This window comes from Pipra filicauda, unplaced genomic scaffold (genome assembly GCF_003945595.2).
Source record: "Pipra filicauda isolate LSUMZ 115617 unplaced genomic scaffold, ASM394559v2 scaffold337_size785800_pilon, whole genome shotgun sequence".
Lineage (NCBI taxonomy): Eukaryota > Metazoa > Chordata > Aves > Passeriformes > Pipridae > Pipra > Pipra filicauda.
In genome coordinates this window covers 770657-785793 of record NW_024104462.1, presented here as the reverse complement: position 1 = coordinate 785793, position 15137 = coordinate 770657, and the positions used below count along the sequence as shown (strand labels likewise).

The 15137-nt window shown below is 48.3% G+C and overlaps 1 protein-coding gene across 1 annotated transcript; it reads left to right on the top strand.

Moving 5' to 3' along the window:
• The first annotated feature begins 305 nt into the window (after positions 1 to 305).
• Positions 306 to 13406, top strand: SHISA6 (shisa family member 6). The gene is made up of 2 exons (XM_039384064.1): positions 306 to 934; positions 5615 to 13406. The coding sequence occupies exon 2, from the start codon at positions 7361 to 7363 to the stop codon at positions 8027 to 8029; it is 669 nt and encodes a 222-aa protein (XP_039239998.1). The 5' UTR covers positions 306 to 934; positions 5615 to 7360; the 3' UTR covers positions 8030 to 13406.
• The last annotated feature ends 1731 nt before the right edge of the window (positions 13407 to 15137 follow it).

Sequence of the window (15137 nt, the reverse complement as noted above, 5' to 3'; positions counted from 1 at the left end):
GGTGTAATATCTGATACTGGAAACCCCTTGAAATCGTGGCACTGTAATATTACTGCTTCAAAATATCCCCGTTTTGAGGTGAGAATTTATTTTCATTTCTCAGCTGAAATAAAAATTTCCCAACACACGAAATATACCCCCTGGAGACACAGGAACAGGTTGCCCAGAGAAATTGTGGCTGCCCCATCCCTGGAAGTGTCCAAGGCCAGGTTGGACAGGGCTTGGAGCAACCTGGGCAAGTGGAAAGTGTCCCTGCCCATGGCAGGGGGTGGAACTGGATGAGCTTTAAGGTCCCTTGTAACCCAAACCATTCTGGAATTTTACAATATCATTCTATGGTTTCACAAACATTTGTCTAAAACGACAAAAGTTGTGTTAAGCTGCCAAGATTGAATGTTCTCAACAGTGTACTGAGCAGTCAGTGCTCCTCTCCTGAGCTTTTCCTGACTCTCTGGGCCATTCCTGTCCTTGTTACTGTTCACTGGATCCCTGAGAGTCAACATGAATCCAAGAACATCAGAGTTTGTCTTTGGCCATTGCCTTGAGTGGGGTTCAGTGACCCCCTTAAATATTCAGCACCATCGAGCCTAGAAGTGGAAACACCAACTATTCCCCCTCCAGGGCAGGTGTGGACAGAGCTCAGGGATCTTTGCAAGGCACCAACGCCTCCTCTTGCAGAGCACCTGGTAAATGCCAAACCAAGTGCTTGGCACTGTGTTTTTGAGTAACTAAATAGACAGTTTGGACTCTGAAAGTGCCAAGCACTCCCAGCTCCCACTGGGATTGAATACATTCAGCACCTCCAGAATCACTGAATCACTTTCTTACAGCTGCTCTACCCCAGAGCCAAAGGAAAACAGGCACAGAGCTCCCAGAACTTCCCTTGGAAAATACCAGCAATATAATTTTCTTATTCCATGTGAAGGAGCTAAAGGTAACACAAAGAATGTAATATTTAAATGCTGGAGTTTGAAAATTATTTATTAGGAGCTCATTGTTCATATTTAAAATTATTTCTTTCCAATGAACTCCCTGTTAGGGTTAAAAAAATAATAAAAAAAAAGTTAATGAAGAGCTCCTTAACAAATAAAATATTTCTGTTTAAGTAAAATAAAAGGCATTAGATACTTTTTAAATCTATGTTTCAGCTGTTGGTCTGCATTTCTTTGGGTTTGCCAGGCAGGTTAATGTTACTTATTTTCCTCCAGTTAGCAGAGACAGGTAGTGAAAGACAATTTCTGCCCAAGAATATTGAATAATCAATTAAGAAAAAAATAAAATTTAGTATCTCTTTGCCAGAGATAAGGACAGAGCTCAGCAATGGCACGGTCAGCTCCACCTCAGCCACCTTGGCCACAGAGCCATCAGGGATCCTGTGTCTGTTCAGTGCCGGGATCAGGGAAGGACAGTCCCCTGTGACCCCTCGGAGGGTCCCAGTGTCTCTGACACCAGAGCTACTCTCAGGGGCTGCCCAGCTCTTTGCTGGATAATAACCCCAGTTTACGATGCCCAGGGGGGCCAACCCAGTCCTGGGGGCATCAGGCCCAGCATGGCCAGGGAGGGGATTGTCCCGCTCTGCTCTGCCCTGGGGCGGCCTCACCTCAACATTGGGGCAGTTTGGGGGGACACAATGGAAGGAAGAGATTGAGCCATTAGAGAGTGTCCAAAGGAGGGAAGGAGGATGGGGAAGGGCCTTGATTTGAAGGTGTGTGAGGACACTGAGGGCACTTGGTGTGTTCAGCTGGAGCAGAGGAGACTGAGGGGAGACCTCAGTGCAGTTCCACCTTCCTGGGCAGGGGCAGAGGAGGGGCAGGGACTGAGCTCTGCTCTGGGGGGACCAGGGACAGCAGCCAGGGAAGGGCTGGAGCTGTGTCAGGGCAGGCTCAGGTTGGATCTCAGCCAAAGGTTCTTCCCCCAGAGGCTGGTTGGGCACTGCCCAGGCTCCCCAGGGCAGTGGGCACAGCCCCAAGGCTGCCAGAGCTCAGGAGGGTTTGGATGATCCTCTGGGGCACAGGGGGTGACTCTTGGGGATGGGCCTGTGCAGGGCTGAGGGTTGGACTGGAAGATCCTTGTGGGCCCAGCACATTCTGGACTCTGTGGGCTCCCTGCTGTGTCCCTGGGCAGTGGCACTGCACTGAGAAGGGAGCTTCCACCTCTGGGCACTCACCTCTCCTGCCACTGCACTGAGAAAGCAGCACCGTGGCTTCTCCTCCTTCCAAAGCAAAGGCTTGAAGGTGCCCCAGACCTTTTAGGAGCAGTAGGAACAGGTTGCTGACTGCATGGAAGCCACTCAGAACCAAGTCCCATGGGAGCTTTCTGCTTCCAGGGCTCTTTACTTCCCCAGCTCTTCCTTCAGGGCACAGACAACAGGAAACCCCACCCGGTGTTTGCTCCCAGAGGGAGGAAGGTCTCTGAGGGGCTGGGTACCCCCTCCATGGGAAGACCTACTCCAGCCCTGCCCTGGCAGCCCTGCAAGGTGGGAAAAGCAGTGGTGGGTGGGTGTGGGAACCCCTGCCTGAGCAAGAGCTGCCCTATTAATTCCATCCTGCCCAGAGCTCCAGGGAATTGCTCTTTCCAGCTAAGTGAGAAAGGTCAGTCAGGAAGGAAGGTGATATTTTCAGGCATATTAAACCACTTGGTTTTGGCTAAAGAATCTTCACAAATGACTAGGCAGCTTCAAAATGTTAAGGCCAATTAGAACAGGAGGTACAAGCCAGAAGAGAGAATATGTTGGAGCTGCAGAGAAAGAAAAACAGAGGAACTGCCTTTAAGAAAAGTAAAGGAATTACTCTAATGGCCTCACACACACACATACACACGTGCACCTACTTTCACCACGCTAACTACAACCACAGGAAGCAAAAATCCCCTTGGCTTTTCCATATTCTCTTCCCAGACCACCAAAAATATTCCTTGTTTCTCTAATTCCAGTGTCAGAGGAGCTGTGCTCTGCCTTAGACATATTGAAGTGTAATGTGTGAGTAAGAGCACTTAGAGAGCATTTATTTGGGGATTTCCCCACAAATGGGAGAAAAAAAAACCCAAAAAGCAGTCTAAGGGAAAATCAGTTTATCCTAAAATCAAGGCAGTTGAAGCACTCAAATATTCCTGAAATTTGGTGAGATCAGCCCTGGTCAATGTTCCTGAAACTGCCAAAGGAGGAAAGAAAGGGCAGGAAAAAACCCAATTAAAACCAATGAAAAAAGCCCAGAAAGTGTGCAGAAAACATGATTTCCAGTTTCAAATGTTTGCAAAACACAAGTGATGACCCAGAACAATGGGATTGACTTAAAAAAAAAGAGAAATTTTTGTCAATCAATACACCAGTGATTTCTTTTTGTCTGCTCATAATTTCTGGCCTTTTGGAATCCACTTTTTTGAATTTTTAAGCACATCCTTGATGGAGAAACATATGGGATTGTGCAGAGTCTCCATCTCCCTGATGGAGAAACATACTGGTAGTTTTATTTTGTCTGAAACTACAGTTGTCTGTTCTCATACCAATGACAAGATAAGGAGCAGTGGTATGAGAGCCTCAGTGTCCCAGTATAATGAGGATGAGATGGATCAGGCTGGAAGGTGACCCTGCCCGTGGTAGGGGGTGGAATGAGCTGATCTTTAAGGTCCCTTCCAATCCAAACCATTCTGTGATTCTGTGGTTTCTGTTCCCGGGGAGAATTTGGTTTTGGCCAACTATGAAACCAAACGTCTCCAGTTCCCGCCCCAATCCACTGGAGCCTCCAGTCTCCAAAGCCTGGGGCTGTGTTTGGTTCCTGGCTGTCCCTGGGTGCACAAACACTGTGGTTACAGAGCTGTGCTGAGCTTGTCTCTTGTCTCTTGGCACGTGTGTGCTGCAGAACCTTGGCCTCCTGTCAGGCTCCGTTCTCCACCACTGGCTCACACTGACACCACCTTTCAGAGGCAACAGCCTGGTAAAAGTCTGTCTGGTGCCTGCCTAAACCAGCTTGTTGTTCATGAGAAACTGCTGTTTCAGCTTTGATTCCTTTGAGGTGGAGATGTGAAGCTTGTCTACACCAGGAAACCTTCCCAGCGTAGCTGTGCCAACATCCACACATGTCCCTCAGCATCGTGGGGGGCACAGCCTGTGTGAGCTTAGAATAACCTTTGAAATGAAATCAGCTCCCTAAAAGGTTTAACCATGGCCAGCAAAAGGCTGTACAGAGTTGTACATGGGATGGGAGAGGGGAAAAAAGGATATTTTTAATGCTACTAATGGGAAAAACAAATTTAAGGTGTAGAAATGCTGGGGGTTTAATCTAAATTAGCAAGGAACAACTTCAAACCACTTTTCATCAGCTGATTCACCTCACTAAAGCAGCCTCAGACGCTGCAAACCTCACATAAGCTGGTTTAGCTCCTGCTGGCAATTACCACAGCCAGGTATGGGCATCCAAGCACATCTCCATTTGGGATGTTCTCTGCTTTAATTACATCTATTTAGAGCCACTTGGGCAAATCCAGTGGAACTCCTCTCATCCAGAGCAGAGGCCAAGTGCCAGAGTTGTAATTGCTTCATTTCTATTCTGCAGCCAGCCCCGAGCACCAGTACCAAGCCTGTGCACACAAAGTGGGGCATTTCTATAGAAATAAACTGTGGAATAAAAACGCCTACACTTACTGTGGCCATATGGAATTTCCCCAGTCCTTCTCAGGCTTCCTCAAGGGTGATTTTAAAGACACAAGTGTTTGAGACCAGGGGAGCTGCTGTCTGATATTTACCATGAGATATTCTTCCAAGAAGTTTTTGATTGCAAAAAACAAAGACTCATTCCTCCAACATGTGCTCTGGAGAGCAAATCCCAGCAGCAGGAAGTGTGCCAGAGCAGGAGAGCTGTGGGTGACCTCAGCCTTGGTGGTGTGTGGGCTGCAGAGAAGAGGTTGGCAGCAGTGATGGTGCCAACAGGCCCTTGCACGTGTTCTCAGCTTGTAAATTTGTGTGCTGAGATGGGAACCAACCACCCTGCTCACAGATCTTCTGGACTGTGCAAGGGCCCATGAGGAGCAGGGTCCAGGGAACAGTGAAGAGCATGTCTAGGAGAGGAGATGAGTGTCACACATAAGTGACATCATCCAGCACAGGGTGCTGACAGCTCTCCAGGGCTGGAGAAGACATTCAGGCACCATTGGGTAACTGTGGTCTTCTCTGTGGGGACCAGTGACAGGACCTGAGGGAGTACTCTGAAGTTGTGTCAGGGCAGGCTCAGGTTGGATCTCAGGCAAAGGTTCTTCCCCCAGAGGCTGGTTGGGCACTGCCCAGGCTCCCCAGGGCAGTGGGCACAGCCCCAAGGCTGCCAGAGCTCCAGGAGGGTTTGGCTGATCCTCTGGGGCACAGGGGGTGACTCTTGGGGATGGGCCTGTGCAGGGCTGAGGGTTGGACTGGATGATCCTTGTGGGTTCCCTCTAACTCAGCAGATTCTGTGATTTTTGTGAGCAAACTCTGGGATGGTGTCAGCACCCCCTGTGCCACCTGAGCTCTGCCTCATGGGACACCAGCCAACTGTCTTCAACTCTCAGCCAACGTGGTGCATCAAACCAACAGATTTATGGCTATTTCAGAGGAGAGAGGAAATTTCCACCTATATTTCACTTCTAGGCCTGTTGGATGCCTACAGAAAGTGGGACCACCTCCCTTACCCAATTCTGGATTGCCCAGACTGTCCTGCAGCAGAGCTTTGCTCTTTTTGTCACTCAAACAACGTTCAGAATCTCCATGCATGTGAAATTCTCCTCTTCTACCATCTGATACTTTCCCATCTCACATCACCTACTACAGAATGAAATATTGAGATGAGAAAATCAATGGTGTCCCTCTTTATTATCATTATCATATATCTTTATCATACTTGTCTTATAAGCAAAAGACTTTCCAAAGGAATTTCATGTCAGGTCCCAGGAGCTGGCCAAGGACGTGTAGGACAGGATGTCTTTGCCAATCAACACTTAGCTCAAGTTGGTAGGGAAAGTGCACACTGGGTCGTGTGGGTGTGTGTTCCCAGCTCTGTGATCTCCATCCCAAGATGCTCCTATGAGGTTACTTCTCAAGAAGATTGTTTCCTCTGGAAGGTGGAGAAACTTGCTGTACCTGTCCATGTGGTACCCCTTCCTACACACCAGTGAGGGTTGTGTTGTCTTCTCCAAGGAGAGGAGGGCTGCCTGCTAGGTGTCTGGGGTGGGGCTCACTCTAGGGTCTTCTGGAGCCAGAAAGGATGGAGGTGCTTCTGGACACACCAAGGAAACATCTCAGACAAAGAAATGAGGAAGGAGGCTCGTAGAGGTGATCAGTGTTGAGCATTAAACATTCTCCATCCCCTGACAGAGGCCAATGTTGTGCTCTTCTCCTTGTGACAGAGACCATTCTGGTGAGGGACTGATGTCCTGTGCTTTCATCTCTGCAGCCACAGGCACAGAGGGAAGTTCTCCCTCCCCTTAAGTACCTCTCACCTCCTGACCTTAATGACATTACCTTACAGGCTGCACTGGGCTTGAAGCCCAAGAACTGCTAAGCCTCCTTCCAGGTAAGTAATCCCAGTTTACAGCATATGAACATCAAAGGGGTTAACCAGGAAGTTTTTGTGTTTCTGTTGTTTAAAAAAAAAAAATCTGAAACAGTTGTGGAATTGCTTCTTTTAATCAAATGTTGGTTGAATCAGGTCATTCCAGCTATAGGATTTAAGTGACCTAACATGGTACAGCTGCAGGAGCCAACACTGAGTCTCTAGTGTTTCTCTGAAAGCCAAAGAGAGGAGGGTGAGTGTGTGGAGGGGGGTGATGAGTTTCTGAGCAAAAGAGATCATTTAAGATGCAGAAACAGCAAATTGAGCACGAAACATTCCATGGGATAAATTCTATCAAACGAAGGTGTCTGAGAAAATGGAAACTGAAACCTTAGGCAGGTGTTTCAGTTTCTCAGTGAGAACATCCAGTGACTACCAAACCTGTTTTGTGATCACGTTTACAACTATTCAAAAATGGTAATTAAAAATGTGATGATGTCACTCATGGACTCCAGGGAACATCCAGAGATGAGCTGTGCATTCCTTCAAATGGGGGACTGTCCTTCTCAGCTCACCTGCCCTGTACTTGCTTTAGAAGTGTATTGAGAAGGTGACATTTGCTACTTTCTCCATAACTCGCCTTTTGTGTAAATCACCTCATACCAAGTCTGGACTGGATGGCATGTGGGATCTGTTGTTTCATGGTGCAGGAAGGTGGGTGTTTGCACAGGGACTCCCCCCATCCCCATGCAATTCAAACTCCTTCCCCTGCCACAGGCCCGTGGTGACATGACCCACACGGGGCTGGGGTCTCTCTGACGGGCAGCTCCTGACGTGGGTGGTTGATGGTCCCTGAGGTGTCCCCAGGAGGCCGCTCCAGGGCTGTGTGCTGTGCACAGTTCCCTTTCCCCCTGTGGAACAGCACTGTGACATTCCTAAACCACTCCCTTTCCCTCCCCACAGCTGACAAGGAGGCTGACGAGTACTACATGAGGAGGAGGCACCTGCCCGACCTGGCGGCGCGGGGGACGCTCCCCATCAACGTCATCAAGATGTCCCAACAGACCAACCACCGGGACAGGCCCCGCCGCCCCATCCGGGCCATGTCCCAGGACAGGGTGCTGTCCCCTGAGAGGATCATGCCCGAGGAGTTCAGCATGTCCTACGAACGGATCCTCTCAGACGAGCAGCTGCTGTCGGCCGAGCGCCTGCACTCCCAGGACCCGCTGCTGTCCCCGGAGCGCTCGGGGTACCCCGAGCAGTCCATGTCCCGGGCACTGTCCCACACGGATGTCTTTGTGTCCACACCCGTCTTGGATCGCTACAGGATGTCAAAAATGCACTCCCATCCCAGTGCCTCAAATAACTTGTACAACACTCTGGGGATGACCCCCACCTCGGCCAAGCGCCAGGCCTTCGCCTCGCGCCGCCACAACACCGTGGAGCAACTGCATTACATCCCCGGCCACCACCACCACTATCGCACGGCCAGCAAGACTGAGGTGACTGTGTGATAGGACCTCGGGCCTTGTACATACTCTGTAAGGACTGGGGGTGGCCACAGCACCCCACACTGCAGTGGCCTTATAGGCCAAGGTAACCTCTACTAACTCAGTGTCTGCAAAGACTTCTCTGACAGTCCCATCCATGTTGTTTTTAAAGCCACCCCTCCATCGGTGACATGAGAAGAACCCAAGCAAGCCAACAGACAATAGTGAGGGATAATAGAGGAAATTTTCCTGATGTGCATCAGTTTCTGTCAAAGAAAGCCATAGTAATCGATGGCTCCTTCCAAGGGCTCACCTGCATCATCTCATTGTTCCCATGAATTTAGGACTTTTCCGTTGCTCCAGGTAGAAGCAGTCCCATGCAGCCCGAGGTAGAGAGGAGGAAACACAGCACCCCATCCTGTCAGGAAGGGGCTTGTCCTCATATTTGGTCTTTCTGTAGCAAGGAGGGAAGTTCTGGCTGCTGGGGGGTCACCCCCAGGCTGCTCGACACCAGTCAGCACCCACGCATCTGTTCCTTGTCACCCTTGGAGCAAGTTCAAGGGCAGACTTTCCTTGGGGACTGGCAGATCTAGGGACAAGAATAGCCTGGCTGAGAAATAAACTTTTAGTATATATTAAATATACTCATAAGATACAAACATACTAGTGCCTACAAATCGCCTGCTCTCTCAGTGTAGGAAGTAGTGGGGTTGATGTGTTCAATAAGCACAAATACGCTGAAATGCTTGTTTCCCTTTCCTCCACTCATCACTCTAATATCTTGGTGTCTCCAACATGTAAATAGGAAGGAGGAATAGGGTTTCTCTTCCTCCAGCTTCTTGCCACTGCTGAACCTAAAGCACCAGAGTTTGTTCAGCTTCACCCTGCTGAGCCGTGCTGGGGAGGTCCCAACTGCACCGAGAGCCCTGCAAGGCCAGGCTTCCACCCCTGCCCCCGAGCCTGGATCTCTCCTCAGAATCTTTTCCTGACAGCATTTTCCACTGGCCCAGGTCCCCTGTTTCTGAACACATTTTCTCCTCTCAGTTACAACCCAGAACTCCTTATGTAGCAAATCTTTCCCCAGCCCTCAGCAGAAGCACAAGACTGGGGGTGTCTCTGCCCAAAAGCAGGTCGGTAACTTTCCATGATTTTCTCTCCATGTGATGGCCTCCCAAGAAAACCTTCCAAATTCCAATTCCACTGAGTACCAATCCTAACCATGAAGACAGTTACATTTCATGCATATAAATTATATATCCAGCATAATTATAATTAATGGGCATGTTGTATATCTGATATAATGCTAATTAGATACTGTATATTTGTAAAATCTTTAAAACAGAGACTCGTGGGTCCAGAATTTGTGAGGGTTTTATCCTTGGCTTTCCAGCCAGATTGGGCTTTGCTTTGGTTTTTTTTTTGTTTTGGTTTTGGTTTGGTTTTGGTTTGTTGTTGTTGTTGGATTTGGGTTTGGTTTTGCTTTATTATTTTTTTCCCTTTTATTTGTGTTCCTATCAAATTCTGTAGAACTAACTCACATCAGAACACACTTCTGTGACCGGGAAAGGGTCTCAGAGGTTTGGAAGGCCAGCCAGACCCAGTGCTGTAACTCCTGGTGCTGGACCCTGTCCATGGTGTGCCCTGGGGGTCCCACCACATGCTGTCCACGCTGCCCGTCCCACCGGCAGCCACGCTCCCTCCTCTGGGTGACATGACTGATTCAGGCTGTAAGAACATTCCTGGACACTTCTCCTCATGTCCTACATTTCCAATTAAATCTTTTCCTACATTAAACCTCACTGAACTCAGCTCTGCCCTGGTCCCTCCCCTCAAATACCTCCCACCTCCCGGCCTTAATGATGCTCCCAGCTCCACATGCCAAGTCCTGTAGCAAACAATGACTGGGAGCTTGAGTCTCCTCTGGAGGTTTATGAGTCTCCTGTGGAGGTTTCTGATGCAGCACCAGGTTTGTCAGGGTAGGCAGGAGGAGCACATGTCCTTATCCCAGTGGGATTTAGAGGCAGGCCTTGGTGGGGTGGCCACATGGGCCTGTTGGTATGAGTTCCAGAGCTTTATTCTGCCCCATCAGATGGAGACCGTGCTGAGAAGGATCCATCAGTGAGAGGTGCTGGGGCTTTGTTTGACGGAAACTGAGCTGGGAAGGAATAAATAACAGTCTCCATGGTTCAGATTTGGCAAAATCATTCTGGGCAACAACCAGAACTGTCTGTGGATCAGAGTGGCAGTTCATGGCATGGGAGGGATGAGAGAGAAAAGGCTCACACCTCCTCTCCTGACCCTTCCCCTGAGGGACACCACTCTCCCCTGACTACCTCCAAGCTCCTCAGCTCAGTCACTGGATATTTCCTCCCAGAAGACAATCCCTGGGACAATATTGCCCTGTGCTGACCTTCCCACAGACCAGTTTGTGACTCTTGTGAGGGCAAGAGACACTAAGAGGGCTGATGGGGAGTCAGTCCCTGATTAGGTTCTGGGGCTCTTCCTTTCACTCTTGGCCTAAGAAAGGCCAGGATTTCCCCTTTTCAGGCAGGGAGACATGAACACTGTGGGAGAGGAGAGGCCACCCCAGAGTCTGCGGGAGCTGTGGTGGCAGAGCCAGAGGAGCAGAGGTGGCAGTGTGAGGCCATGGGTAGGTGAACACTCCTCTCTTTCCATTCCCATAGCTGTCTGTCTCAAGCTCTAGTCCTTGTCTAAATGTTCCATTTATGAGCTAAGAAGTTGCTGGACCAGATGCAGATTTGGGAATTTTTCCCTCAAGCAGCCCATGCAGATGCTGAACTGTGCCCGTGTCATTTGACCTCGGTGTCTTCTCTTATTCTGCTTGGCAAATATCACCAAGCCCTCTGCCAATTGTCCTATCTGGGCAACAACCCTCCAAAGAAAATTAAGCCCCATTTCCTTGTCTTTTCCACCCACTCAACTGTTTTAAGCAGATGTGTCCCACCCTTTTTGGGCTAAATCTCTTCAGGGACTCTGCCACCACCACAGAAAGTTTTCAGCAAATTTTCTTGGGAAGGAATAATGCCCTTGATACCAGTGGGGCACACTGTGCTCCCATGGCTTGCTTTGTGTGCTGGGCTGGGTTGGGAGATGGGGCAGTGATGTTCCAGCACACACAGGTGTTCTTTGGTTATTTTTTTTCCTTATTCCTCACTCTGGGAGTTTGTCACTGAACAAATACTTGCTCTGGGACCGGGTGTCGTGTCCCACAGCCTGATCCCAGCACTTCAGTTCCCTGTGATGATAATGGGAACACCTTCCAATTCCACAGAGGCTTCAGACCATGGTGTGAAGGGCTTTGAGACCCTCTCACAGCAGAAACTGTAGAGCAGCAAAGTGTTTTTATGACTATTGTTTGTCATTGTCCTGACACATCGTGTGTGATGTGTTACAATCCTGTCTGCCCAGAAAGGGAGTGCTGGGGTGGGCAGATGCCGCATCCCAGATTTCCCATTGCTCTCTTTCTGGCCAGGGTCCCTGGGAGGCACAGCTCCAAGGGGTGATGCCACCTGCACTGGGACCTCTCTGCTTTCTCCTCCTCATGTCTGAGTCACCACGACATCCTGCACTCAGGAGAAAGGCAGGAAGCAGCCACATTCCTCTGTACAGTGAAATAGAATCTGCCTTGATTAATCCAATATACTCTGAAGAATTGAGCTTTTTCTTCAACCCACAGGTGGAAACACCCCTGTGGAGTGTCCAGTTCCCTGAGTGCATGTGCAGGGACCAGGAGACGGGGTATAGAAAAGTTTATATTATTTCCTAAAAACTGATCATTATTTGCATTCCCTGAGCAGCAACAAAACCCAGTGCTCTGCACTGGGATTTATACACAATTCTCATGTGTGTGTATGTATATGGACACAAATATATATACACATACACACTGCAAAATGCAATCAGTAATTCTGACTGACCCTGTATCAATGTAAGCTTCAAACTACATCAAATCACTCTTTGAAATGTGGCAATCTACTTTTAATGAACGACACAGAGCACCACATGGAACAGAATTTTGACATAAAAAGTCTTCTAATGCCAGTGACTCATGTTTTAAGGAAAAATGAAATATTTTTCAATGTTTTAACGTTCCTTTTATAAATGATGATCTGTTATTTGGATATGGGAGTGGGTGGGAAGAAACAGGGACAGTTTTCTGGTAGTAAGCTCTCCTTTCCTGGCCTAGATTTCATTTCTGTCTGCTGTTCTGGAACCTGGCTGGCTACAAAGCTGGTCCCATGAACCTGGGCTTCCTGCATGCATCTTTCTGTTCCTGTATCCATCAGAGGCATTCCCACCAGGAATCTGCAAGAAACTGGTATGTTTTTTGTAAGAGATGGACAGTTCCTGGGAGCTGGGACATGTCTTCACCTTCTTCCACCACTGCAACCAAACTCATCATGAAACAGGGTAACTTTAATTGTGTTTGAAATATGTGTTCTACTTTGTGATCAATTTATCATCTTCAGTTCATGTGATGGAGAAACAGCTTGTGTTGGTTTTATTTCAGATTTAGTGTTCATGTGGAAGGAGGGACTCTGCTGAAATATATCTCACACGTACAGGTCTCGTGTCGGGGTATATTTCCAATGAGTGAAAAGTAAGGGGAATATGTGAGAAAGGGGCTGAAATATTTTCATACCAAGTGTTGTAGCAATAAGGCTGTGCTGGGGCTGCTCCTCAAAGAGCAGCCACTTTGTGCTGTCTGCCAACAGACGGGAGAAGGGATCATTCCCAGTTCCCAGAGTCGGCTCTTGGGGTGCCCTCACCAAAACCCAGCTGAGAAAGCCCCTGTGGCAGCCCAGGGGTGAGGGGAGAGCTGCAGGGTCCCTTTGGGGCGTGGTGGTGTCGATGTGAACGAGTTCTGTGCCCTCAGCACCCCCTGTCTCCATGGCCACACGATGTCCGGGAGGTCTCCATCCCACTGCCCCCCTGACCCTCTGCCCCCTGTGCCCCCCTGCCAACCCCTGAGACATTTTTGTAGCAAGAATTTCTTGGCTCTGAGAAAGACACTTCTTACTGTAATATTTTTAGTTTCGGGGGACAATATTTCCTAAGAGGGGTTAAGTGGATATTTTTGTGCTTTAGCCCAGTTTATGGATTCCATGTTTATTATACAGTAGTACTGAAGAGGAAGTACATTTGTATCTGTAATTTGCACAGACTCTTGGTTAACCATTAAACAAGCTTCAAGATGAGCAGTATTTGACTGTTTTTCTCTGTATTATTCTTGTTGTTATACTTACCTGTAAAAGCACATTCTGTATGTACTGTAAACAAAAATATTATCAGTTTAGTAAAATTTAGAGTCTTAAGGATTTTTCCACTTTTGTCAGTAACAAATATTTATGGATTAAAAAATAAAGGCAATTTCAACATAGAAGTTGTTTCTTTTTGATATCTATTGGGGGGAAATAAAAGCCATTTTCTTGGCGGCCTTCCCAATATTTGTAACCAGCGTTTGAAAGGTAGATATCTGTGATTCTGTGTGTAGTTAAATAGCATCTATTAAAATGAATGCTGCAAGGTCTGCAGGAGTCATTATTTTTATGTATTTATTTACTGCATTTAATCATCAAACCAGAAAAAGAAGCAGGGAAGAAACAAGACATTAGCATTTGCTGTAAAATTCTGTCTTGCAAGCCTTAAAGATTTTATTTTAAAGTTGCCCTTCTCTAAGTTTGCATCCATAAACTGTGATATTCTCTCCATCTTTGCCTTGAATTGCAAAGTTGGGACTTCTGGAATGTCTGGAGGCTTCGACATGGGCTTTACTTCACTTTTGAACACACAGGAGTTTCCCCATCTTTCTTCTGAGATGTGAAACGTGCTGAGGAGACATTTGTGTGTCTGACTGAACAGCCCCCCGTGCTACCAGAGGGTCAAACTGTATTTTAATTTCTCCCAGCTCTGAATTTGGGATTCCTTCCTATTCTGGCTGGCTGGGAAACCTGGTGGGGATTTTCTCTTGCCTTTTGTGAAGGAAGAGTAAAATTTCATATTTCCCTTTTCACATTCATTTGCCTTCAGCATCGTGAGGATTTGCTTACATGGAAAAATGGGAGAGTTGGGAATTGGGAAGGATTGCTGGAAATAAAACTGTTGAGACATCAGTGCCCTTTCCCAGCACAGCTCTGGGGTGCAGGGAGGGCACTGCTTCCCTCACAGCCCATCCTTGCACTGCAGGGCTTTGGGAGAAGCTCTTCTCACCCAGCTGTGCCACATCTCTGCCCCTGTCCCTTCCCTGCCACCTGGCAGCTCTGGCACTGAGGTTCAGAGGAATTCTGCTGCCATGTCATCCCAGGACTGACACACCACAGGTCCTTTCTGCTGCTGCCTTGGTGTGGTGCAGAGGTCCTCACTTCTCCACCACTCACCTACCAAGCCCCAAGCTCTGCTCTTTGCTCAGGGATAATGGGATTGTTTAGACTGGAAAAGAAAAGACTCCAGGATGACCTGATATCCAATACCTGAAGGGAGATGACAAGAAAGATGGGAGAAACTATTTACAAGGGCCTGGAGGGACAGGACAAGAGGAATGGCTTCAAACTCACAGAGGGCAGGGTTAGATGGGATACTGGGAAGAAATTCTCCCCTGTGAGGGTGGGGAGGCCCTGGCACAGGTTACCCAGAGAAGCTGTGGCTGCCTCATCCCTGGAAGTGTCCAAGGCCAGGTTGGATGGGGCTTGGAGCAACCTGGGCTGGTGGAAGGTGTCCCTGCCCATGGCAGGAGATGGGACTGGATGAGCTTTAAGGTCCCTTCCAACCCAAACCACTCTGTTATTCTCTATCTTTCTGTTGCTTTGCTGCTCAGCTTTAGTGGACTAAAGAAGCTTTGAGGAGGAATACCCCACAATCAACTTCCAGAGGAGGTCCAGTGGGAAGACAGGGCCCTTCTCTAGCCCTTTGGCCAAGCTTGTGGTCTCCTGTGTCTGTGTGAGCAGAGCTCAATCAGTGAGACACAACCAGCACTGCCTGAGAAACACATGAACCCGGCAGAGTTAATTAAAATGCATTTTTAAGGGAGAAGTTTCGTTTTGCCTGGCAGTTCTATTCATAATTACCCAATTCTTTGTGGCACTAATAAATCAGGATGGAGCAATGGGGAATT